Source organism: Tursiops truncatus, chromosome 11 (assembly GCF_011762595.2).
Source record: "Tursiops truncatus isolate mTurTru1 chromosome 11, mTurTru1.mat.Y, whole genome shotgun sequence".
Taxonomy (NCBI): domain Eukaryota; kingdom Metazoa; phylum Chordata; class Mammalia; order Artiodactyla; family Delphinidae; genus Tursiops; species Tursiops truncatus.
This window is the reverse complement of record NC_047044.1, coordinates 14,702,886-14,730,745: the sequence shown is the minus strand read 5'-3', so window position 1 is coordinate 14,730,745 and position 27,860 is coordinate 14,702,886. Positions and strand designations below refer to the sequence as shown.

Here is a 27,860-nt window from a genome sequence, read left to right as displayed (position 1 = left end):
GTGATCAGGTAATACAAGTTTACATACTTAATAAGGGGCTGATAGCTCTGGCAACGTTTATGTTCCTCAAGACACACTAGCAAGTGTGAATATAGGTCAATAGGCTGAAAAGGCTGAAGCAGACTAGATCCTGTCACCTCTTTGCCCTCTGACGTACGGAGGAACTCAGCACACATGCAAGATTGAAACTCGCCTTTTAAGGAAGGAAACAGCAAACATACATATACTGATCCACAAGAAGACTGCAAACTAAATAGTTTCTAGGCTTTGGCCTTGAAAACTCAAGTCACGTCAGTTTTACTTGTCTCACTAAAATCTAGGACTTCTTGGGTCATGAATAGCCATATTTTAAGGATAGAAATCTGTGCTAGGATAACCTAAAACTAAAGAATATTAGCCAGTGCTCACTGTATGTTGAGCACTGTGCCAGCCCTTTACATGAACTAACATCAAACAATACTATGAAATGGGAACTCTTATTAGTAGTCTCTGCTTACAGTTAAGTAAAAAGAGGCACAGAGAGGTTACATAACTTGACTAAGCTTCCAAACCATCGTGCAGCAAAGCCCAGATTGGAGAACATTCAGCAGGGCTACAGAGCCCACACTCATAATATCCTGCCTCTGAATGTGACCATTTACCCAACAGCAGACTGATCCCAGCAGCAGCAACAGATGAGGGCACCTGCAATGGGCAAGGAAGGCTCAGAGTTAAATCTTGTCAAAGGGGCAGCTACTAATTTACTCATCTTGTGAGAATGACTTATAATGTGTCACTTAAGTCTAAGAGGTAAAAAAAAAAAATGGAAGACACAGTTGTAAAGCAAGCAACAGCAGCTACATTTTCACCTAAACTATTTCCCAGAATTCCTCTTTTACCGTTTTACGTAAGGTTTATCTATCTTGGGCAGCACTTCAACTAGCACCTGGAAATGAAGAAATTTAACCCAGCGTGAGCCAGAGTTAAAGGGAGAAAGGTGCTTATAGTTCTACCACCGATGGTTTCCTGGGGACAGGAGTCGCTGCCACCAGGATGCCTTTACGAGCTGAAAAGGCTGAGATTTGAGTTGCCTCAGTCCCACCAGAGCTCCCTGATGAAGCCTTCATGGCCCAGTGTTGACAGCCACCTCTAACCACCATACCTCACCAACTCCCTCAACTGTAGACCTGTAGTTCTCCAAGGAGACAGCAAAGGCACCACCTTAGGAAGGAAGAGGGCAGGGATGAGAGCTGGAAACACAGGGAGCATAGTTTATTTAAGCACTGTTATGCAGAAGCATGCGAAAATATAATTTCAAAGCTACAGTACTTAGGAAATACTTTCTCCACTTCTGACCTTAAGAAAAACTCAAGTTGTACCTCATTTTCCCTAAAAAGACTCATTCCTCTCCGTCCACAAAATGAGATTACAAGAGGAATCGTATTTTTTAAAAAGTTTTTATTTTAATCCTTCCTAGAGGAATACAGATTTGAATGAAATACATTCATTCCATAAATACATTAGCAGCAAAACCTTCCCACCAAGGTTCTCTCTAGTCCAGCCCAGAGGTCGCGCCTTAGAGCAGGAGAGCATGTTCCATCAACCGTCAACTTCAAGATGTGTTTGCTTCTTGCTGAAAGCAGAAGATGCATGAGAGACAAGGTGAAAAGATCAGATGGGTAGATAATTAAGCTGGGACTCTGAAAACACACCCACGTGGTGACCATTTAACCTTCTGCACTTCCCAAATCCTTTGGCATCCACCATGCTTAACTGATGAGGTCCTTCATTGTAGACAACTGGGAAGGCCTAATCTTGCAAATGCACCAATATGTCATCTGTCATTCTGAGTTGGCAACATTTTAATGGTGTCTTGATCCTTTTCATAGGGTAAGCCAGATAGGAAGGATCATTCCCTCCTTCCTTCCCTGGGCCAAGGTACCACTTTGCCAGCTGAGTCCACATGTCCTTGTTATCAGGAGACGATGCAGCAGGCATTACTTGGCTTGCTACACCCCCAGATCCCCTTTGTCTAGGTGCTGGAGGCTTCACTGGAGACAGAGACATGTCTAAACCTACAAAGACCTCTAAGGAACAACCACCAGATCTCTTACCCCAGCTTCAATCAAAGCTAGCTTCTTGGACAGTGGCCCAGGCATCTCTCCTTTTCTTCTCTCCATCAGTGCCTACTGCCTGGCTGCTCCCTTTTTTATCTGTCCTCTAGGTACCTGCTGAAATTTTGGGAAGCAAGACCTACCCTAAACTCCCAAGCAGCCAGAAGAGATTAAGGTAGGTGGTGCTTTAAACTTGTTAGCTGTAGTCAAGAGTAACAAGCTTACGTTGTTATATTCCAATCCATTCTAGGATGAGCTTAAGTCACAAGTCTGCATAAAATAAAACACCAGAACCATAATCAGGACGACTGTAAGGCAGGGACCAAGTTTAGAGTGCTACCAAATCAGTGGCTTGGGAGAAAAATGGAATAATGAAAGAATTTAAAATAAATCTGATTTGTTTGGGCAGAGAGCAGCTCTGACTCAGGCATAAACGTATCACCCAATTATGTAAATAAAGAATAAATCTCAGGGCTTCCCTGCTGGCGCAGTGGCTGGGAGTCCGCCTGCCGATGCAGGGGACATGGGTTCGTGCCCCGGAGGATCCCACATGCCGCGGAGCAGCTAGGTCCATGAGCCATGGCCCCTGAGCCTGCGCATCCGGAACCTGTGCTCCGCAATGGGAGAGGCCACAACAGTGAGAGGCCCGTGTACAGCAAAAAAAAAAAAAAAAAAGATCTCAAAAGTTGACACTTTCCTCCCCATACGCCACTTAAAAATAGGATACATGCTCTTTTCTCAATCTTTCTTAAAGTGTTTTCATTAGGATACTCTTCTATAAGTGCTTTATCCGTTCCCATTTAGTCTGTTTTGACTGTTGGCTGGAAGGAAATCAGCAATTATTTTATATAAAAAGCACGGTAGTGGATAACTGGTCATGTGTGTTTTTCCCTTTTGTATTTTCCATCCGAAACAGCTGGCTCCTTTTCCTTTCATTTATGTGTAGACAGAGCCTCGTCCGCGGGATACACAGCACTGCTAACCCGGCAGCCTTCTGCCCCCGCAGGGTCCGCGAGCTCCTCCTCCTCCGAGTCGTCTTCCTCCTCCTCCTCCTGCGCTGATGAACTGGACGTGGGCCCTTTGCAGGTTTTCAGGTGTCGGGTGAGATGATATTTGGTTAGATAAGCCTTTGTACACTTTTCACAGACATAATCCCGTTTTCCTTCATGTGAATTGAGATGTTTCTTTAAGTGATTTGTTCTCAAGAACAGCTTATCACACTTGGGGCACTTGATCTGGCGTTCTCTAAGAGGAACACAAGAAAAAAACATTTGATTTGGGGTTACAAATGACAACTGAGGCACACACTTATTCTGCACAACCTCAGACCTTTGTCAGAGAAGCTCTACCCAAGTAGAATCAAACTTTTTTTTTTTTAACAGGAGATGTATCATATAGAAGAGTCATAAAACATTTGTAGTTTAAACACCATAGACTGATTTTGCTTGTTTTAGAACTCTATGTAAATGGGATCGTACTGTATGTATCTCTCTTGTGTTTTGCTTCTTTCACTCAGTATGATGTTTCTGAATTTCAATCAAGTTGCTGTATCAGTAGTTTGCTTCCTTCCACGGCTGTAAGCTACTTACAAATATACCACAACTTATCTGTGGCACTGGCTCTGTCTGTTGTTAATGGGTATTCTGGTGCTTTCCAGTTCTTTATCACCACAGGCAAGACTGTTATGAACATTTCTACACTGGTGTGTGGATTTGCATACGCATCAGTTCCTTTAGGGCAGGGGTCCACGGCCTGTTCGGAACCGGGCCGCACAGCAGAGGTGAGCAAGAGAAGCTTCATCGGCCGCTCCCCATGGCTCGCATTACCGCCTGAACCATCCCCGTCCCCCATCCGTGGGAAAACCGTCTTCCATGAAACCTGTCCCTGGTGCCGAAAAGGCTGGGGACCGCTGCTCTACGGCATATACTCAGGAGAGGCATAGCTGGATCAAAGGATATGTACATCTTCAATTTTACTAGATAATGCTACGCTGTTTTCCAACATGGCTGTATTGATATACACATCCATCAACAGCCATTTGTGAGTTCCCGTTGCCCCACATTCTTACCAACTGGAAAACTCAAATTTGAAAACATTTGCCAATTGACCAATACACAATGGTATCTAACTATGGTGTTACGGTAGCCCCTACAACAAAAAATTATCCGGCTAAAGATGTCAGTAGTGTCAAGGGTGGAGTAAACTTGGCCTAGACATTTAGAGCTGAAAAGAAACTTAGGGATCACACAGAGCAGGAATTTTTTAACTCTTTTTTTGAGCAGCTGAACCCTACGCCTTAATGAAAGTCCAATATGTGAAGCAAATAAAAGGGGGTTAAAATCCTTGATGGAGTGTGAGGGTGCAGTGGAAAGTTCTGAAGCCTGGTTTCCTTAGCATTTCTACCACCTTCTCCCAGCAGGACGTGGCAGAGAAGAATTCTGTGGAGCTACAGGACAGGGAAAACTCAGTTCCTGCCTCATGGAGCTTACATTCTAGTGGAGGACTCACACCATAAACAAATTAAAAATATATAATGTGATATCAGATAGTAATAAATACTATTAAAAAAAATGAAGCCAGGTAAGAGTGACAGAGTCCTGTTTTAGATGAGATAATCAAGGAAGGCCATTCTGAGGAAATGACAAACTTAAGCAGAAACCTGAATGAAGTGAGGGAGGAAGACAGGGAGATATCCAGAAGGAGAAGTTTCTAGGCAGAGGCAGAACAGTGCGAAGGCCCTGAGACTGTGTTCAGTATGCTGAAGTAGTAGCAAGGGGAGGCCCAACGTGGGTAAAATAGAACAGTATGAGAAAAGCAATAAAAGATGGAGTGGGACACGTAGTCAAGTACCACTACCACATCATGAAGGGGCTTCTAGTCAATGAAGAATCACGACTGGAGATGTGCACAATCTGACTTATGTTTTAAATATATCACTCTGGCCACTGTGGACGAATGCAGCATGTGTGTGTGGCACTGTGTGTGTATCTGTGTTGGGGAATGGATGAGGAGAGAGAAGAGCAGCAAGGAAGTCAGCTGCGACACTACTGAAGTTGTCCATAAAAAAGATGCTGGTGGTCTCAACCAGGCAAGAGCTGAATGAAGGAAAGAATGGAAGACTGAGTTGAGGACGACTCCAAGGTGTTTGGCTTGAGCCACTGGGATGAATGGTGGTATCATTTTCTGAGCCGGTGAACACTGGGGAAAATCAAGTTTGTTGGGTTAATACGAAGAGTTGAGGTTTGGACTTACCAGGTTTGAGCTGCCTAGCGGACATCCAGAACTCAGAGATGCTGAGTGAATGGTTAGTTATATAAGGCTGGGGATATAGATCACAAAGCCACGGGACTAAGATAACGACCTAGAGAATAAGCGCCCCACTCGTACTCTCAAGTTCCTTTCTTAGAGGAAGGGCAAAGTCCCATGCCTTATACTCCCAGGGGAGCACTGGGAGAGGAACAACTCCTACATTTGGCTTTAGGGGCTATAGTTCTTTTCTAAGCAGATAAATAGAATGAATTCCAATACTAACATATGCATTTTGAAATGCCTAAAAGTAAAGATACAAACAACTGAAAATTTTACCAATGATCTCTATAGAAGTCTCATTCAAAAATATTGGTTGGGGGGCTTCCCTGGTGGCGCAGTGGTTGAGAGTCCACCTGCCGATGCAGGGGACACGGGTTCGTGCCCCGGTCCAGGAGGATTCCACATGCCGCGGAGCGGCTGGGCCCGTGAGCCATGGCCGCTGAGCCTGTGCATCCGGAGCCTGTGCTCCACAACGGGAGAGGCCACAACAGTGAGAGGCCCGCGTACCGCAAAAAAAAAAAAAAAAATTGGTTGGGGAATTCTCCAGCAGTCCAGTGGTTAGGACGTTCACTGCCGAGGGCCTGGGTTCAATCCCTGGTTGGGGAACTAAGATCCTGCAAGCCGTGTGGTGCAGCCAAAATGTGTGTATGTATGTGTGTGTGTGTGTGTGTGTATGTATGTGTGTGTGTGTGTATATATATATATGGTGAATGGTGCTTCTTTTATGAATGACTTATACTAGCATAAAGTCTTGACAGTCCTAAAACAACTTTTATACCATGGGAGTTTGGTAGAGGCTTATTATATTTTGTCATCATGAGAAAGTGTCCAGATCCACATTTAAGAAAACTGCTTTCACTGGTCAACATCTGATAAAGCCAATTTCCACCCCAAAAGGAGATAAGCAGTTATGACTAATCTCAAAATAATTTCTATTTCATTATGCTGTGAAATGGCTACCATAAAAGCAAGTGCAAATTTACACATCACTTGAAAGAATAGAAAGTTAAGGTCAAGGAAGATAATAACTCCTCTTTATGTGTGGTTTTCAAGAAGTAACAATATAGCCACTTGCCAGAGATACTGTGAAACAAGTCTTTCATTTGGATCAACTGAGTAGCACTCAACACTGACTGGACATTAGACTCACTTGGGGAGCTTTTTAAAAATACCAAGGCCAGGGCTCTATCCCTGACCAACTAAATTAGAATCCCTGGAGCTGGGGCCCTGGCACCAATCACTGTTTTTCACATTTCCCAGCTGATTATCATGAGCAGTGTTATCGGTTGGATATTTGTCATCCCCCCACCCCCACTCCTAAATTGGTATGTTGAAGCTGTAACTCATAATGTGATGGTATTTGGAGGTGGGGGCCTGTGGGAGGTAATCAGGTTTAGATGAGGTCATAAGGATGGGACCCCCATGATGGGATTAGTGCCCTTATAAGAAGAGGAAGAGAGACCAGAGCTTGCTCGCTCTCTCCACCATGTGAGGACACAAGAAGGCAGCCATGCGCAAGCCAGGAAGAAGGCCCTCATCAAAACCCAACCATGCTGGCACCCTGATCTCGACTTCCAGCCTCCAGAAGTTTAAGAATATAAATTTCTTTTGTTTAAGCCACCACCCAGTCTATGGTATTTTGTTAATGGCAGCTCAAGCTGACTAATATAAGCAGCTAGACTAAATGATCCCAGAGATCTCTTTCAGCTCTAATTATGTACAATCATATCTAATATTTGATAATTAGTGTGTCAAATTTCTAAAATTTCATACTAAGAATGAAACCACTTAATGAAGACTTTGTTTAAAAGGTCATTTTGAGAGTTTGGAATGTAGATCCAGACTTCTTGGATGTTTTAGTGTTTCAGGTTGCACTGTGGCTATGAATCAAAGAGCTGGTATAAAAGCAAAATATTTATCTAAAACCCGTAATAAGAATATAAAGTTTCCATTTTTTATGGATTTCTAAATAATAATTCAAGCTAATGTTTTCTCCCTCTTCTAACACTTGCTAAAAGCTCAGGACCACAAAATCTGTTCTCTTCTCTCTACTACTACTGTAACTAACACAGGCTGGGCAATTAATTACACTTGGATCCATGCAATAAAATCCTAATAGGTCTCCCAATACTTGGCCTTCTCCTCCTTCAATCACCCTTTCCTGCTGCCAGAGTAATCTTTATAAAATGAACATCTCAAAAAAAAAAAAAAAAAAGAACATCTCACCATGACATTCTTTCCCTTAAAATCCTTCAATGCCTGTGCAAGAATGTGAATACACGTAACATTACTAACTATATACTTAAAAATGGTTAAGACAGTAAAATTTGTGTTTTATGCCATAATTAAAATACACACATGCACGCACACACACAAAGCACAGAATAGTTCCTGGTACATAGGTAGGGAAAATGCTTTGGTGACTCTCCATTATTTCCAGAATGAAATTTAATTTTTTTAGTTGGATAAAAAGCTCTTCATGATTTGGCTGCTGCCTCTCTCTCCCTCGCTCTCATATACACCCAATGCTCTAACTATAAAGAACCACTAGCGGGACCTTCTTGGTGGTCCAGTGGTTATGACTCTGTGCTTCCACTGCAGGAGCACAGGTTCGATCCCTGGTCAGGGAACTAAGATCCTGCATGCCGCACACGCAGCCAAAAAAAAAAAAAAAAAGAAAAGAAAAGAACCACTCGCATTTCACAGTCCTTTTCGCATACTCCGTTTCATCTGTCTAGAACAGTATTCTCATCCCTTACCCTTCACTGTCTCCCCGAATAACTCTAATTTATCTCCTTTAATGCTTGCTCAAACTACCAGGACACTTTCCCAGGACACTGCAGGCTGGGCTGGATCCTCCTCTCTGGTCTCTCAGGACCCAGCGCTTACCCTGACATCTGCAACACAGTATAGCAATTACTCTTCTGTCTCTTAATGCTCTCCAAGCTCTTTAAATCCAAGGACCATCTCATCTTTGTATTTTTACCACTTAGCACAGTGCTGGGCATCAAGGAGGTACTTAGAAATTTGTTAATGAAATGATGTTTTGAAAATATGAAAAAAAAGGAAATACAGAGAGTAGAGGTGAAAAATAAGAAAAACAAGTGAAATCTTCCAGGATAAACCAAAACGTTAGTTTTCCAACCTCTGCTTGGCTACATGGAACACAGGAGGCACCGACGGGTGCCAAGGCAGGAGACAGATGACAAGCCTCGTTCCCCGCCCGAGGGGTGTTGGGCTGCGGGCGACTCACTGTGTGTGGATGAGCACGTGCTGCTTGAGGTCCTGCCTCCGCATGAACAGCTTGTCACAGTAATCACACTTGAGGTTCTTCTCGCCCGTGTGGATAACCATGTGGGACTCCAGGTGAGCCTTCTGGGTGAAAGACTTGTCACACAAAGTGCACCTGTAGTTCTTCTGACCTGCACATCAACCCGAATTACCATACCATCAATAAAACTGCCACGAGCATTCTCAGGATGAAGAGGCACACTGTATGGGTATGTAGCAGAGGCAGGAATAAAACAGAACTGACTGTAAACTGGAACTTCACTTTCTGGGACTGTCTACCCAGAGCCACTCAGAGCCACTGAATTTATATTCTGCAACTAAAGCTAGTGAAGCTAACAAATCTGACCTCCTAGGACTGCTTACCTACACACACACACACACACACACACACACACACACACACACTTTTTAATGTTTATAGCTAACACATGATATAAACTCTGGAAAAAAAATCACTTATAACCCCAGTGCCCAACTTAATTCAATTATTTTTTTTTAAAAACTCATGAAATCTAGTACTTGCCTATAAGCAAACATATTTTTACAACCTACATTTTAGTATTCTTTTTTAAAACATTTAATATGACCTCATAAACCAGGGATGAAATAAAATCCTTTTAAGAATGCAGAAATAGGGACTTCCCTGGTGGCTCAGTGGTTAAGAATCCGCCTGCCAATGCAGGGGACACAGGTTCAAGCCCTGGCCCAGGAAGATCCCACATGCCACGGAGCAATGAAGTCCGTGCACCACAACTACTGAGCCTGCACTCTAGAGTCCACGAGCCACAACTACTGAGCCCACGCACCGCAACTAATGAAGCCTGTGCACCTAGAGCCCATGATCCGCAACAAGAAAAGCCACCGCACAGCAACCAAGAGTAGCCCCCACTCGCGGCGCAACTAAAGAAAAGCCCACACGCAGCAACGACCCAACACAGCCAAAAATAAATAAATAAATTTATATTAAAAAAAAAAGAAATAAAGTTACTCTAAGTCAGGGGTTAGCAAACCTTTTCTTACAGGTCAGTCAGAATCTTAAGCTCTGTGAGCCATATGGTCTCTGCTGCGACTACTCAGTCTTAATGGAAAAGAATGAGGAAAAGCTTTACTTTCAAAGATTTGGAGAATGAATGACCCAGCCAAGAAAATGAAACTAAAGCAGTTACTTTATAGCAAAGTAAAAAAGTAAGTGAAAAAAGTAAGTGCTAAGAGAAAGGGGTTGGTTTGTATGGAGTTTAGAAAATAGAAACTCAACAAATTTTGGCAGTGTTTACTGAGCAATATTCAAAGGAAAGAAACTGGCTGTGGCTGGTGACCAGGGGTGAGCTCTAATGGGAGGCTCAGGCTGTTTCTGTAGAATTCCCTTTAGGCCCAAACACATACATCAACTTCCTGATTATTAACTGCATTTTTCCAGTCACCTTCAAACTATGGTGGGGGCACCTGGAAAGTGAAGCAACTTAATAACGAGAAGTAATTCTCTCTGAGGAGGCAGTTATCCCACCAAGATTTATGACCCAACAAAGTCCTGCTGACAGCCAGCTGGATTCTTTCTAACATCTGATCTCAACTCTACCTGCAAGACTATCTTGCTGCCAAGGCCTTACTAATTTCTAATTTTTCAAAATTCCACTTTGATGGTCCAACACAACTTACCTGTATGTATCTTGAGGTGGGTCCGCAGGTTGCTGGGATCACTAAAAGCCTTGCTACAGAAATCACACTTGTGGGGCTTCATACCCATGTGACCCATAAAGTGAACATGAAGTTTGGAAGGAGAGATAAAAGCTTGGGGGCACATGGAGCACTTCCACTTCCTTTCTTTGCTGTGGCTTGGCCCATGGCTGCTGCTGTGGCCCTGGCTAGGAAGATGGTTATGGATGTGGCTGGTCAGGTGGGCTTTGAACTCTGTATAGGAACTGCACTCCTTGCCACAGTTACAGAGGTGCACATCTGGGTGTTCAGGAACACCTTAAGAGAAAGATTATTCAATGTCTCCTGATACTTAAATTTAAAAACTTGTTGATATTAGTAACTATTGCTTATAATTCTCCCTTCTACCAAAATTTCCAGCTTGCCCACTACCTGTAAAATTAAAACATCTTGTTCAATGCTCTAGTCCCAGCATCTCAGATAGCGTGTCAGGCACATACATAGGGAACACTTGGTAAATACTGGATTATAAGGCACCTTTCCTAGGAAAAAAACTTACGATTTTGTAGTATACACACTCCTAAACATCACTTGTCATCATGACACAGTGCAAGAAAAAGCCTATGAAGGTTAAACCAACTCAAGAAGCTTTGCTGTCCTTTATGAAATTAAATTGTAATGGTTCAAAAGGAACATAGGAACTTCAAATTCCACAAATCAAAGTCCTAACACAAAAGTTCATACTGTCTGGTCAATAACAATTAGCTTATGAAGAATCTCACGGATTTTAACACTTTTAACATGGGGTAATATCCTGCTTTTATATACACAAAGGTATGGGATTTGTTTCAGCTTACATGTAAATCATTCCCAAAACTCTACTACTGGTCCTTGGTGCTTTTACTATGCTAGATTCATAGCAAACAAGTCTTACATAAACTTACCAATCTGCTGAGCATAATCCCGGCTGTAATAAAAAAGCAGTTCATTTTCAGGAGGGATATCTTGTGAGGTGCAGAAATAGATTTTTCCATCATGGGGATAAGCCACCAAATTCTGCTCTTCCCGATTCCTAAGTTATCACATTTAACAAATGAAGCATATTAAATTTATTTTATTAATTTAAAAAAATTTTTTTGGCTGTGCCACAAGGCTTGCGGGATCTCAGTTTCCCGACTAAGGATTAAACCCAGGCCACAGCAGTGAAAGCCCAGAATGCTAACCACTAGGTCACCAGGGAACTCCCATCAAGCATATTAATTTTGAAATATACACTAAACACATCATATCCCTACAGCAAAATCCTATATGAAAACTTAGATGTACTATTTCTCTGGGTCATTTCTCTAATTCCCTATACTACCTATTAGGAGTAACTTGCATAGAAACACAATTCTTACTTCAATATCGTCCTTTATAGTCAGAAATACTACAGTCTGTTACTGGAAGAAAAATAAATAAAGTCTTAAAACAATATAACAAAGACACAGAAATAGATAGCTGAACAAGAATTAACCACAACAGCAGCCTAAGGGGTTGACTAATAGCTAATATAAAGAAAAGGTACCCGGGCTTCCCTGGTGGCGCAGTGGTTAAGAGTCCGCCTGCCGATGCAGGGGACACAGGTTCGTGCCCCGGTCCGGGAAGATCCCACATGCCGCGGAGCAAATGGGCCCATGAGCCATGGCCACTGAGCCTGCGCATCCGGAGCCTGTGCTCCGCAACGGCAGAGGCCACAACAGTGAGAGGCCCGCATACAGCAAAAAAAAAAAAAAAGAAAAGGTACCCACTTGCAAGGTCAATGGTAATTGTATCATTCCTTACTGCATTAGTAAGTTGAATAAACTGTTCATAAAACAAGGATAGTTTCTTATATTTTGATTTATAATAACCCTTAGTCAACAACTACTGGGGTGAAGAAGGTGAAAAGTCTTAGGCTTTAAGGTATGTTCAGATATCACTGTCATTTGGATTCTTCGATTCTTCCCTATTTTATTCAAAGCTTCCTACTGAAAAACATCTGAATCGTAACTATTTCTTTCATCCAAGTCTACTCTTACCTGGCTTTGCGCACAAACATCATCCAATTACATTCATTTTCGTCAGTTGTAATGATGCAGAATTCTAGGACACCACTGTGGTATATCTGTCAACAAAAGGCAAACATACACATCAGATGAACTGAAAAGTGATACACAATGCTGCTAAGTTTAGTCTAGCAATAATCTCATTTACTTTGCAGTAGGTACAAACTTTCCTAGTCAGTGTGAAAATACATGGTTGTCTTCTCAAATGTTTGTCATTTCACCAGTCCCCCTATTTCCAGCAGTACAATAAAGACCACTAGAGACCTACAGCTAGTGCTCAGTGTATAGAATCATGTTGCTCTTGATTATTCACATTTTGGCTTGACTGGAAAAAACATAAGAAACAGTCCGCTTGTCTTCACCACCTACCACATGAATGGACATGAAGGTCAGAGAACCACCTCTTCTCATTATTTCTCCAATGCATGTAGCATTCCTCTATGTTTACTCCTGGATACCACAATTAAAGTCCCCAATGCCAGTGGCACTCTACCTTTCCAACTATCACAAGACCCATTTCCCCCTTACTTCAATTTTTGCAGGCATCATTCTCAACCTATTGACTAAAATTCTATATAAACATGTTATAGGAATAGCTGTTTATATCAAAAACTTAAGTTTCTAGCCCCTTCCGTTAGAAAACTAGAGAAATAACCTTAGCTTCCAATTCTAGAATTGTTTCCCAAGCTAAATATTTGAGGAATGTTTTAGTTGATTACAAAATAAGACTTTCAACATATAAACAAAGTCCATGGCCTCAGCTGCCACAAGTAATAAAAATGAATAATCGTTGAGTTATCTAACAAAATGGAGACTAAAACAGTTTATCTTCCATATTCAATACCTGATGTTTTGCTATGTATAATAAGTTGGCTACTAAGAACAGAGAGAATGTACTATTAAATGACTGATAAGTGAAAGGCACTGTATGAATCTTGGCTAAGTTTTTAACTACCTCATTACAGTAAAAGCAACCAAAAGTCATAGAAAAGTTTCATAAACACTGACCTTCCAGATATGATTAACTGCCTTGTCTGTCCATTCTGCTACTTCCATGGAGTGACTTTGCTGGCCAATAAGAGGCCCAAAGCAAGTCCGCACAGGAATGGTTTCTCCAGTCCATACACCTATCAGTGGAAGGACATGAACTACACAATCAATGATTTAAACATCTAATCAGATAGAGAAGAGAGTAGCTTAACTCATACAAAGAATCTTATTTTCAATGAACCTAAGTACTACTGATATTCTAGCACTCCTGAGAGGTAGGTAAGTCTTATGGGTCCTATCCTGTAAATAAGGAAAAAGTAATAAACAGATTAGATAGGGGCTCAGAATAAATAAGCAGAGTAAGAAGCAGTATCAGAAATTCCTGAACCATTTTTATACACAAGGAACCAAACCATGTCCCTCCAAATACGTTATTTTGGAGTTGATACATAAAAAAGACTAGAGAACATCATTCTATCATAAAAAAGTAAAGCAATTACCACAAAATAAATCAAACTTCTAAGATCACTTGTGCTTAAAGCACTGCTCTTTACTATCTAAGCTGTTTATTGCTTTCAATTGACCCATGCCTAAGTTACACCTGAAAGAATAACGAACCTAGTATTGTATTTTCGAAGAATGGCACAGTGATGCAGATACCATGTGAAGTTCCAATATGGATAAGCATACTTCGGCAGTCTACATTTCTTATTACCTTTTCCTAAGGAGTATTAGGCAATTTACAAACATCTAATGTAAATATCTTTAGTGATAAAGAAGTTATCAATGGTGAATTTTCAATGTTTTATAAAAGAAACTAAGTTTCAAGGAGTGCTTTGTCATGATTATTGATAGTGGATGATACAGCTGAAAATAAAAGTCAAGTCTTCAAAGACTCAGGCTAGGATTCTCTCCTCTATTCAATTCTGATTCTAAGAAAGGGGAACTTTTCCAATAAAGTTTTCAACTTGATGTACTGCTGTCACCCCTGGACAAGACAAATATTCCGTAAAAGGATAAATCTCAGCTATAAACTGACTTCTGGATCAACCAAATAATCACTAAATTACACACATCCACTTTTACAACTTCACCCTACAAAGGAAGAAGAACCTCTGATGGGGTTTTATGGTTCCAAGGGTCTTACCAACATCTGCTCCCACAATTGACTGGCGGAGAACAAGCTGCTTTGGGAGAGAAAGCCTCGCTCTGCTCTCTATTGGAGTGTCAGGAACAAAAGTCACCGGTCCGTGATCTGGGCAGTCTGAGGGATAGGCTCGGTCACAGAGAGTGCACCCTGCAGATGGGATATTTGAGACATAAATGGGGTCAGTTCTAGCAGGCAAATGAATGACCACCTGCTTTTTTATTTAAATACAAATTATTAAAATGTAACCAGTACGAAGCAAGGTTCTAGCAGAAATTCTCTGATCAAAGAACTACTTTCTTACACTAAAATATATATCCACTGTTATATCTCTCTTCAGCAACATTTGATATTTTTCTTTTGATCCAACTGGACAAGTTTTCTATTCAATGCGTAAGAGAAAGACTGATCAAAAAATAAGCCTACATTACTTCAAGAATCAAGTATATTATTCCTTACATTGAGTAGATAAGTAATACCTTGAGATATGATGTTCTAAAGTCCAAAAGATTCCAATTCTACCAAACTATAAGAGGAAACTGAGTTGAAATGCTGTAGCGATGCAAAGCCAAAACAGAGATGACAACAGAGCACAACAAAGTCAGAGCCAGCTGCACCACTGCTCTCTTTTGCTTCACTATTAACAAACTGGCTGACCACGCTTTGATGACAAGCTCTTAAGTCAAAAAAAATATGCAACCTGCTCTTTGGGACAGCAGGTGAATCATATTCTTGCAGACATATTTGCTTAACATTCTTAATTCTTATTGTTCATGCGGTCTTTTTGCATTGTCAGAAAAAACGCTGAATTCATATTCTGTTTTCTGTGCTTACTGTAACTTCACTTTTACAAGCTCAGGAGTGTCCTCCTTCTCTATAAATCTTCTGCTCTATTCTTTTACTTTCCTTTCTCACTGCTACCTTAACAGTAGTATTAATGACCCTATTTAGTCAATGATTGTGTTCAAACTTTCCAAATTCATTCACAAAATAGTTGTAAATACATAAACCTTAGAATCGCAGCCTTCTAGGTGCCTTTTTCTCCTAAGAAATCCATTAGAAATTACTCCTTAAATGGCATAAAATATTAGTAAGTTTTCATATTTAGCCAAAGCAGTAATAATATATTACTTCTTCGAGTACTACTTGATTAAAAATTCTTTGAATATCAGACTAGAGATCCCCTACACTCTATGAGAACTTATTCTCCAATGCTCTTAACAAGAAACCATGTTAACTCTTCAAACAAAGGAGATTCAGAATTCATACTGCAAAAAATGCTTACAGGTTTCCTTCAAAGATATACAAATGGCCAATAAGTACATGTAAGATGTTCAACATCATTAGTCATTAAGGAAATGCAAATTAAAACCACAATGAGATGCCACTTCACACCCACTACAATGGGTATTAAAAAAAAAAGTCTTGGCAAACATGTAGAGAAAATGGAACCCTCATACACAGATGCTGGGAATGTAAAATGGTGCAGCCACTTTGGAAAACAGTCTGGCAATTCCTCAAAACGAGGAATTCCACTCCTTATATCCAAGAAAATTAAAAACATATGTTCATACAAAAACCTGTACGTGAATGTTCCTACCAGCATTGAATATAATGGCCAAAAAGGAGAAACAAAATATTCATAAAAGATAAATGGATAAACAAAATGCGGTATATGCATACAATGGAATATTCTTCTTCCAAAAAGAGGAATAAAGTACTAATACATGCTATAACATGGATGAGCCATCCCAACATTATGCTGGAAAGAAGCCAGACACAGCCACATAATGTATGATTCCATTTATATGACATGTCTAATAGGCGAATCCAGAGAAAGTAGATTATTGGTTGCCTGAGAATGGGGGGCAGGGGTGAGAGTGACTGCTAATGGGGTTTCTTTATGGGGCGATAAAAATTTTGGAATTACACAGTGATGATGGTTGCACAACCTTGTCAATATACTAAAAACCACTAAACTGTACACTTTAAATGCATATGCGAATTATATTACACATGATCTAATAAATATGTCTTACGTTGAAAAAGCAAATGGCATGTCACACAGAATACCTTACTGAAATTTACTTCTATAATTAACTATCTGTGAAATCTTGGGAAATACCTTAAGCATTATTAGGCTAAGCTTACCTGTAAAATACAGAAATGACTGTTTCCTTACTTCAGGAAGATGCTATAAGAACCAACAAAATGTCTATATACTGTTTGGCTTACCTGAGGAAAAGGCACCACATTAATACAAAGGACAATACAAAGGCAAATAAAAGTTCCAAAGTCTAGTTACTTTCTATACTCCCTTAACACCTGACTTTGTGACTAAACCTGTTAAGGATGATGGCCCTTTCTATCAATATCTCCAAAAGAAAAAGGCTAAGCACACTCACAAATTGTAAACAAGGTTGCCATATTTTCCTTGTTTGAATTGGAGTCTTCCATTTGCAGTGAAGGTGGTACAAAAGAAAGACTGTCTGAAGACACATCTACATGACCTGTCCCCATAGCAACCTCCTGGGTGATGGAGGAGACAGCCACAGGTTCTAGGCTTAGGCCAACTTCATGGAGGGAAACAGATTCTAGGGAGGCGAGGTTGTGTGAGGTAGAGAGTGCCACGCTTACAGAGTTGGTGCTCATGGCCACGGTGTGGATGGAGTCACTGAGGGCACTGTCAGACATTCCGTTGACCCGACTTGCAATGTGGTCTGTCTCCATGACCACAGGGAGCTCCAGGCCATTCCCATGAATGGGTATCACACCACCATGTCCTACAGTTTCTGCTGCAAGGTTGTTGCTCACAGAATCCACAGACAGAGGTTCATGACTTCTGGAGCCATTTGGGATTTGGGTATGCTCGCCTGCAACACCATCCATGGTAAGCTCTTCTGCCATTCCATCTGTAGAGATTGGGCTGGTGACCCTAGAGACGTTCTCCATAGTGATTGTTGTGTCCAAGGCCACCTCATGGCCATCAGCGGGATGAAGACTTTGGGCACCATGTGTGTTCACAGAGCGAGAGTCTATTGAAACAATGCCTGGTTCTAATCCAACATTTCCATTGGACTGATAGGGATCTAGCGCCGAAGGGTTATTGGTGATAGATAATGCTGTATTACCATCAACATTTATAGAGTTAGGGTGGATATACTGAGGAGGTGGTCTGTCAGCTAAATAAGATAAAATGCCTGAGAAAAGGAAAAGATGAGATATCAGGAATTTTTCAGTATATTGTTAAATATAAAGAATTCCAAATTCCTTACAAATGTAACTAAACTAAAATAATCTCCTATTTCTTTGGTTTGATATCTATATACTTTATAAATAGCAACATACATATACCACAATTCAGTTTTTCCTGTGAAACTCAGAAATCATAAAAAATTAACTATGTTCCTTTGAAGTCACTAGAAATTAATCACTTATAAATGCTGCCTTTAATATATACATGGCTGGAGTTCCTGAGTCTTAAGATGCTGAAATCTGCTCTATAAGAGTTAAAAGGTAAAATCATTTAAAAGATTTTCCATGTGAAAAATAAAAATTAAATATAATTTTTAACTTATTAGACTATCATAAAACATTAGGCTCTATTCAAAACAAGTCACAATTATACCTGCTTTATTAAAACAGAAAAAAATATTTGAACACTCGTGCTTATGAAGATGTGGTGAAATGGTACTTGCTGCATTGCCAGTAGGAGCCTAAATTTCTAAATCCTCTTTGGAAAGTATCTACAATAATAACCTCAAAAATGTTCATACCCTCTTGCACAAGAAATTCCACTTATGGTAATCTCACCTAAATGCATTTTGTAAGTATTATACACAAAGACATTCATACATGGTTATTAAAAAAACTGGAAAAAACTGTCCAACAATAAAGATATAATAAACCATGGAATATCCACTCAGTAGAATATAATGCATCATTAAAAAGGATAATTATGAAAACCACACAGTAGTTGGGAAAAATAACTATGTAAAAATAGAGAAAATTATTAAGTAAAAAAAAGGGTACACAATTGTATAGAAAGTACTATATAGTGTTAATTATGAAAAACAGTAAAAACCTATACATACAAATAAAAGACAGGAAGGAAGTACACCAAAAAGATGGATGATGGGACTATGAATGATTCCCCTTCCTCCTTATTTGCTAAATTTTTTGAAATGAGTATATAATACTTCTAGAATAAAAATTCAGTAAACTTTAATTTATAATAAACAATGACACTTGTAAGCAGGACATGTGGTTGATAGGAATTACAACTGCAGAATTATAAAAACTGAATCAAGGAGATGCTAGAGGAGACAAGAAAAATTGTTTATGTGCCATTAAGAAATTAAGCTTAGGGCTTCCCTGGTGGCGCAGTGGTTGAGAGTCCGCCTGCCGACGCAGGGGACGCGGGTTTGTGCCCTGGTCTGGGAGGATCCCACATGCCGCGGAGCGGCTGGGCCCGTGAGCCATGGCCGCTGAGCCTGCGCATCCAGAGCCTGTGCTCCGCAGCGGGAGAGGCCACAACACTGAGAGGCCCGCGTACCGCAAAAAAAAAAAAAAAAAAAAAAAAGAAATTAAGCTTAATCAAACTGCTATGTTAATATGTTACCTATATGTTCTAAGAGGAAAAGTACATAAATATGAACAATTTTTTCCCACAAAGATTAATGTCTAATAGTGACAAACAGAAAAAAGTGTTATTCAAGCCTTCAAGAACTGAAGTTAAGAGCTGGCTGAATTCTTCCTCCTAAATTCCTGAATAACTATAACACTTACCAGGTAGAATGGTTCTGAAGTAACTGCTCTCAAGGTGGGGGTAAGGTGGTGGAGGTAGGGTGTAGTTTCTTTCAGGTAACCCACACATCACCCCTCGATCCCCAATACCCATTGGGAGCATGAGAGACAAAGCAGAAGGCAGAGAGCTCAGGGAGGGACCCAGGTTTGGAATCGCCACTGGCAGCCCTACAAAAAAAAATTTTTTTCTCCATTAAAAGTAAGTATCTTAGGGCTTCCCTAGTGGCGCAGTGGTTAAGAACCCGCCTGCCAGTGCAGGGGATATGGGTTCGATCCCTGGTCAGGGAAGATCCCACAAGCCGCGGGAGCAACTAAGCCCGTGCGCCACAACTACTGAACCAGCGCTCTAGAGCCCGCAAGGCACAACTACTGAAGCCTGCGTGCCTAGAGTCCGTGCTCCGCAACAAGAGAAGCCACTGCAATGAGAAGCCCGCACACCGCAATGGAGAGTAGCCCCCGCTCTCCGCAACTAGAGAAAGCCCGCTCGCAGCAACGAAGACCCAACACAGCCATAATTAATTTTTTTTTTAAAGTAAGTACTTTAAAATTCTGTAATCGCTTGCTCAACTCTTAGGAAGGTTTTTGCAATGGGCAAAAATCTCACCTAGCAGCCCTTTACATCCACAGATAGGTAGTGTTGTGCAGACATCCACAAACAAGTCCTACATTTAGTCAAGTTAGTTTTAAAATGCCAACTTGATCATCCAGTTGTCTATTGCTCTAAGTATCAAAGCATTTAATTACAATTAAAAACCTAGTTTAAATACAATTTAAGAAAACAAATTATAAGAGATAAAAAGAATGGGAAGAAACATACCAAAGATCAAAGAAATATATCAAAGTTCAGAGTGGTCTCTGAGTAGTGATAGAATAGTTGTTTGTTTTTCTAAGAATTTTCTTTCTTTCCTTCTTTCTTTCTTTATTTGGGTCTTTGTTGCTGCGCACAGGCTTTCTCTAGTTGTGGCGAGCAGGGGCCACACTTCGTTGCGGTAGCTTCTCGTTGCGGAGCACGGGCTTCAGTAGTTGTAGAGTGCAGGCTCAGTAGTTGTGGCCTGCGGGCTCAGTAGTTGTGGCGCAGCACAGGCTTAGCTGCTCCACGGCATGTGGGATTTTCCCGAACCAGGGCTTGAACCCGTATCCCCTGCACTGGCAGGCGGATTCTTAACCACTGTGCCACCAGAGAAGTCCCCAGAGTTTTTTAATTTATTTTTGCACTTTACTATATTTTCCATTTTATATGGTGAGAACGTTTCACTTAAAAAAAGATATGCTTCTGGGCTTCTAGGGGCTTCCCTGGTGGCACAGTGGTTGAGAGTCCGCCTGCCGATGCAGGGGACACGGGTTCGTGCCCCGGTCCGGGAAGATCCCACATGCCGCGGAGCGGCTGGGCCCGTGAGCCATGGCCGCTGAGCCTGCGCGTCCGGAGCCTGTGCTCCACAATGGGAGAGGCCACAACAGTGAGAGGCCCCCGTATCGCAAAAAATAAAAACAAAAACAAGAAGGCCTGGGCGCAGCAACAAAGACCCAATGCAGCCAAGAAAATTAATTAATTAATTTTTTTAAAAATGTTTCTACTTGGAAATTAATGTAAAGCTAAATATAAAACTGTACATACATATTTTCATATAATCTTTTGTATATACGCTGTACTTCATGATTTTTAAAAATTTGTACTTTATATTTACCTTGGACTATATCTATCCGCAAGTGCTAAAGTGACCCTGTGCCTACGTATCATAATGAACAATCACCAACTTGGGCAGTGCTGATTCGCATTATTTTTGCCAGTGGCAGTATTTTTTAATAGGTTTTTCCTCCTCAATAAGAGTGTCCACTAAATGGAATGCCTAAGAGATAATCAAATGAGTTAAGTAATACTTTTTTAAAAAATTTCTTTTGTGGACACTAAAAGAAATGTGAAGACACCCTAGTTTAGACAAACCTTATTTAACGGCTGCATATTAGTAATTAAGCAGGTAATTCTCTATAGAGAACTAAACAACTTAATAGATTTAAAATACTCTTAAACATTAACTCTTACTTTGATAAAATCCAATACATTACAATGTCAAAGACCGAAGAATCACTGTCTTGCCACTGTAAGACTCAATGGCTTACTTGTTTCATTTCTATTTCAGTAGAAAGAAAAAATTGAACTAGCCAGATAAAAAGGTTTTAAAAGTACAGCGATGGGGGAAAATGAGCTTTTCCTATACTATTATTCTGTCCCAGTACTGAGGCTCAGTGGGAGTTCTACGTAGGAGCTTCATCTCTGAAACCTCCTCTTTGACCATAATTCTAGGCCTGGTGTGTTTGCAGCTGTTGCCAGTTTGATATCATAGAAAATAAAGCTGAATTTCCCATGTGTTCTAGGAATAGTTATTACAGTAACTTTGATTCTCTCCTAATAACCCAGGGACAGAATGCCAAGGGGGAAAACAGATGAATGGGTAACCCTAGATAAAATGCCAAATCAACTACAGCTCTACAGACAAAAGGCCACTAACCCAAGAAGAGAACAACCAGAAAAAAACCGCTACTCCTATTCTATCCACTAGGACTTCAGTACTCTAGGAAAATTGCTGCCACATGTGGAACCACCATTTAGACCTGCTGGGCTTCTCCCTTCCACTCTTAAAGGGGCTTTCACCCCCCTGTAGGCTCCATTTAGAACTGATAATGCAATTAAGTGCTGAAATTCAGTCACTCTCCCTTACCACTCACCTGGGGCTGGGATGGCATTGTGAGTGGGTGAGGCAGCCAACCCCAGGTGACTCCCTGAGACTGGCAAGGCATTGCTCACAGAGGATGAAGTCAGCTGCTCCATCCCCACTGGGCTCAGGTTCATTTCATTCATCCTAAGAAAGAGCAGACACAACCAGTTATGCAAAAAATTACCTCAGTGACTCTGTTTAAGGTACTGAAGAACCTGAAACAATGGAGGTGGGGAAATGGGACTTAACCAACTATGACTTCATTTCTATGCTCACAGCTCCCTGATAACTAGTGTCATTGGGATTCAGAGATGTTAACTCAGCCATCATATAGCAGAAACAGGATTTAACTCAGGTGTGCCTCGCTCCAAACCCTAAGCACACTATCTAAAGCAAAGTTTGCAATCCTTAGAGCACACTGGCAACAAGGGTTTGTTTTTTAAATTCACCTAAGTTTTTTCCTTCACAGTATTTAGTTTCTCCAACCGGCTTATTACTTTAAACCAGGAGTTTTATAGACAGTCTGTTTTAACTTACTCAAAGAATTTTTACTAATTCCTTTTACCAGGAGTTAAAGTGATACTGGGTGTGAATTAGATTACCAATCGTATAAAGAAGCACCATATCTTCTCCATGGATCAGCATTTTATTAAAATTCTGTATAGATACCTTAATAATTAATCAATAATTTTAGTAATATCCTCCACATATCAAGGTTCATTAGGCAAGCTTTGCTAGCTACTTTATAAAAAATTACTTCATATTTGCTCACCAATTCTACAAAATAAGGTAACCAAGGAAACAGTGGCTCAAAGAGGGCTTGTCATATGCCCCAAATCACACAGCAATGAAATAACACAGATCATGCTGCAAAATACTGTCAGAAAGTTTTTCAATACACCAAACTTTTTTTATCTAGAGACCATTTTTGGCTGAAGAATCTGAGAACTGCTTTTTCCATAAAATCCATCTTGTAGTGCCATTGACAAAGTCATTAGAATAAGAGTATACTGATTTGAATAAGATACTACTAGAGATTGTTATCAGTATTAGTTCCTATGTCAGAATTTAGAGACTGCCATATTATAAACAACTTCAAGGGGCCAGCCAACAGGCTATCCAAAGGAGGTCACCAGTGACCTCCAATGCTTATACTGAGTTATCAGTGATTCAAGTTCATGCGCGTGCACCTATGTACATGGGAGGGGTGAAGAACAGGAAGGGGAACCAAATCGGTCTACACACTCCTTAGCAGTGAAGGCAAAACTTAATAGGTTTTTAATCTGAAAAATGGCAATATCAGCTGCCAATCAACATGAAAATAATAACAACTAATACTTATTACTCCCTTACTTTAGGTGTTAGGCACTGGGCTAAGTGATAACATGTAATTACCTCACCTAATCCTTATAACTACTGTGAGGTAGGTATTATTCTTAATCCCATTTTAGAGAGGAGAAAATTGAGACTCAGGCTAAGAAACTTAACCCCAAATTACATTAACTAGTAAGTGGTAGAGTCGGGATTTAAATCCAGGTCTGCCTAATTTAAGAAAACTAGTAAGTCGCAGAATTGGCATTTAAGTCCAGGTCTGCCTAATTTAAGAAATCTAAACTCTTAACTATGACTAGAAAAAGACAATTACAATAAAAGAAACTCTTTGCCTTTTACAGTCCCAACACTTATGATCTGTGTATTTATATCGTGGAGTATGTTTAAAGTCCCACATAGATCTATTCCTGAATTACTCTCTATCCATAAGCTTCAACCTTACTCCGGGCTAGGTATCTCATACAACTAGGCTCCCAGACGTTAATAAAGTGTACAAAGCTGAGGGCGACACCCTATATAGAGTAGGCATTCTGAAATATGTATTTGATTTGGATGAAGCAATGCAAACTCATCTTTACTAGAAAGACAACTAGCATCACATGGCAAATGAGATACACCTTATGAAAGACAGCACATTAATAACAGTATTTAATTATGCTATAAAAGAATGCAAAAATCCTTATAGCCTAAAGAAGCGATAGCTGACAATTTTGAAGGTTTCTGGGTTTGGGGTGGTTTAAAACAGACTTTTCCTGTGACTTTATAGCTACAAACATTAACTAAAACTTTAGAACCACTGGAGCAGTAATGACCTACAAAAAAATGGTTACGATAATTTTTTTAAGTACAATTAAAAGTCTGTAGCTTCAAATTCCATGCTGAAAATTTCTGAGTATTAATCTGTGCACCTCATCTCAAGATGAAAATCAAAACGGTGCTTCTAGGTTGACTCTTAGGCCTTCTCAAACCAGTTCAAACCGGAGTTTAATGTGAGAGGCTCAGCAGATTTCTGCTTTGCTGTGAGTCACTAAAATGTGATGATCTCAGCAGCCATAAACCAAAGGTAACTAGTATCCCACAGAGAGAAAGCAGATGAAGGGAATTTACAGTATGAGCCTCAAAAGACTCCCTCATTCCAAAATGCAAGTCTATTCTAGCTCCTTTTCCCATATGGGATGCTAGGAAGCAATCTTGGGAGAAGGGCCAGAATCAAGATACTAAGCTCGCTCTTCTTCCCTATGCATTCATTGTAGAATCATATCCTTCATCTTCTCTAGTTTATGTGACCTATGTATGAACCATTTGTTGATCTTACGACTTTTTCTTAGAATGACATAAGAAGCTAACTGAAATGCAGCCACTTTGCAAATGCAATGGACAGTTTCAGTAATTTGGATGAACTTTTTTTAATCTTCCTTATCCTCAACATACAGCCTATGAAAGGACTCATAAAGAATGGCCAAATGTAACTATTTCTCTGCCACACTTCTGTACTGTAGTGGCATGGTACCACAAAGTACTTTCAACATTAACACGGAGCCTGCACAATTAATAACTTAATTTCTCTACATTACCAGCCAAGCCAGACGGTAACCAGCAAAATTCAACGTGAAACATGGTTTTGAGCTAAAAACACACTTCAAAATCCAGATGAAAATATTATTAAACGCGCAAATAACTCAAAGGCAAGGATAAAGATGTCCAACGAGCCAACAATCGACGTAATGGCTATTCGGAACAACTACTCACATTTGGAGTAAATCAAATTTAATGAGAGTATATTCAACCCAATACTGGTTTCTGGATGTTTTGTTCCCTTTGGGACAAACCCACTTGCCAATCGCACCTGTAACCTGCCCAATGGCACCAAAAACAAAAGCACTCTTAAGTCTCATTTGCCAAATGTTTTCCAAAGACGTCACCAACGCTGAGCTCACCAAGCTACTCACCTGTGATGCATCTGCTGGGGGCCAAGTGTCAGAGGAACGCGCACACGGGTGGTGGAGAACCGGCATCAGGGTTTGCGTTCCAGGGTCACGTGCTACCGCATCTTGCTTACAACCGCTGCACAAACGCGGCCATTCTTCCCCGGGGCCGCCCGGGGCAGCCCAACTTCTCCCGAGGGCCGGCGGCCGCGCACCCCGCCGCGAGATAAGGCATGCCGGGGGACACCCGAGGCCTTTCCTCCAGAAGCTTCGGGAGGGGGGCTACCTAACCTGAGGGGGAGGACAAGGGCGGTCACCAAAACACGGGAAGGATGCAGCCCCCGTCCCCTCGCCGCCAGAGAGCCCGGGCCTGCTGACACTGCCTCCCAAGGGCGGCCAAGTCGCCCGCTCGCCGGCATGGGGCCCGCAGGCCGCCCTCGCCCCGCCCCGGCCGGGCCCGCGCGCAGCCCACCTGCCGGCCGCGCGGGGGTCGCGCACGCCTGCCCCACCGCTTTGTTCCTCATCCGGGCAAAGCTCGCCTCGGGGCCCTCCCCGCCAGCACGACCCCCCGCCCCGGGGCCCGCTCGCCTAACGTTTCCCGCCCGGCCCGGCCCAACCCGCAGTGTCCTCAGGGCCGCACCCTCCAAGGCGCGTTTCCGGCTCCTCAGCCACTCTCGGCGCCCGCTGCCCCGCCCCTTGTGCGTGTGCCCCTCCCCGCCACGGCCCGCAACCGGCGCCAGCGCACCGACTCCCCCTCCCCCCAACCCACCCCGTTCCGCGCTTGCGCGCCGCGGGGACTCGGGCCGGAGGGGGCGGGCCGTGAGAGGCTCGGCCCGGAACGCCTCGTCTCAGTCCGGCCGGGTCGAGTCGAGCGCCGAGCGATCGATCCCGTTGCTAAGTAACCAGGGCTGACGTGCGCGCAGGGAGTGAGTTCTGAGTCTTATAAATCCACCAAACTTAGGATTTCAGTCTTCCTGGCATTCTCCTAGTAGCAAAGCGTGGGTCCACGCAAGCCCACAAAATTTGAAATAAGGGACTTAACATAGAGGTGTTGGTGGTGTTGCCCAGGAGGAGTTGAATATCCCGAATATTTGTCGTCATACGTTACATCTGAAGGTTGCTCAGTTTCCTTGCTTGAAGTCATAAAGAGTGGTGTTTGGGATTTCGTACAAATTTCCTTCCCCTTCTCTCTTTGCCGTTCGTTCCCTACTGCATGTCAGGCACTGTGCTAAGCCCTAGGGATACTGAGATGGCTTTAAAGGAAAGTGGTCCAAGTTCGTGAGGATTGGACAATGAAACTACAGCACACACTACCTGTTAGCTTCCATTCACCAGCAGAACAGCAGAGACCCAGGAATTCCTCCTTTCATTCAGAAGACATTTACTGAATTACATCTCAAACATAGGATACAAAATAACACGCAGGTCTTGACTTTCAACAGCTTGCAGTGTAGTAGGGACTGGTGAGTTTTGAAAATTCAGTCTCATGTGAAAGACAGAGGCACATACAATGTTTTGGACGAGAGCCTGGAGTGGTGTCAACTCATGTAATGTCTCCCTTCCTTTACTTCTCAGAAGGAGAAAGAACATTCCAAGTTGAGGGAACTATTCACTGAACACTGGCAGGTCACGTTGGTTTTGCTCTCGTTGACAACAGATATCAATAGAAACCTAAATCAAGAAAGTCATCATATCACAACTAAGTGAGAGACAATATTCCCTAAAATGTCACATCAAACCTGGGGCCTAGGGAGAGATGATGTCTTACAAAGGCTAAATAATTTCATTCTGGTTTTCCATGCCTATTCTTTTTGAACAATTTTATTAATTTCAGAAGTGTATGTAAAAGTCAGGTCAGATAAATGTAAGAGCTAAAACTATAATACTTACAGAAGAAAATATAGGAGAAAATCTTTGTAATCTTGATAGGATACAAAAATCAGGAACCACTAAAAATTTGACAAATTGAACTTCATCAAAATTAAAACTTTCGGTCTTGAAAAGACACTGTTGACAAAATGAAATGTCAAGCCAGAGATGGGGAGAAAATATTTGCAAAACAAATATCTGACAAAGGACTTTTATTGGAATGTATATAAACTCCTTTAAACTAAATAATAAGGCAAACAACCCAACTTTTTTAAATGGGCAAAATGTTTGAACAGCCACTTCACCAAAGAAGATATATGCATGGCAACTAAGCACACAAAAAGATGAGCAATTATTATTGATTAGGGAAATGCAAATCACAACACAATGAGATAACATTATACACATCCTAGAGTGGCCAAATTTTAAAAGGCCAACTACAACAAGTGTTGGTGCAGATACAAAACAACTGGAACCCTCACACTTTGCTGGTGGGAATGCAAAGTGCTGAAGCCATTTGAGAAAACAACTTAGCAATTTTTATACCATATGATTCAGTAATTAACACTTCTAGGTGTTTACCCAAGAGAAAATACAAACATATGTACAAAGACATGTACACAAATGTGCATAGAAGCTTTATT

At 41.3% G+C, this 27,860-nt stretch overlaps 1 protein-coding gene across 9 annotated transcripts; it reads right to left on the bottom strand.

Moving 5' to 3' along the window:
* Window positions 1-1,417: 1,417 nt before the first annotated feature.
* On the bottom strand, window positions 1,418-26,106 carry PRDM4 (PR/SET domain 4). Of its 9 annotated transcripts, none has more exons than XR_012324203.1 (12): window positions 25,372-25,960; window positions 22,101-22,234; window positions 19,359-19,544; window positions 16,976-17,770; window positions 14,571-14,720; window positions 13,442-13,581; window positions 12,407-12,492; window positions 11,291-11,418; window positions 10,350-10,664; window positions 8,656-8,824; window positions 2,094-3,338; window positions 1,418-1,612 (listed from the first exon to the last, which is right to left on the bottom strand). XR_012324203.1 is itself a non-coding variant. In XM_019918463.3 (12 exons), the coding sequence occupies exons 2-12, from the start codon at window positions 25,380-25,382 to the stop codon at window positions 3,026-3,028; spliced, it is 2,427 nt and encodes an 808-aa protein (XP_019774022.2). In that variant the 5' UTR covers window positions 25,383-25,638; window positions 25,988-26,106; the 3' UTR covers window positions 1,418-3,025. The 9 variants fall into 9 exon arrangements, 7 of the variants coding, with proteins under 7 accessions (XP_019774022.2, XP_019774021.2, XP_019774023.2 ...); XR_012324204.1 differs by having other exon boundaries at window positions 2,237-3,338; XM_019918463.3 differs by adding an exon at window positions 25,988-26,106 and having other exon boundaries at window positions 1,418-3,338; window positions 25,372-25,638.
* Between the last annotated feature and the right edge of the window lie 1,754 nt (window positions 26,107-27,860).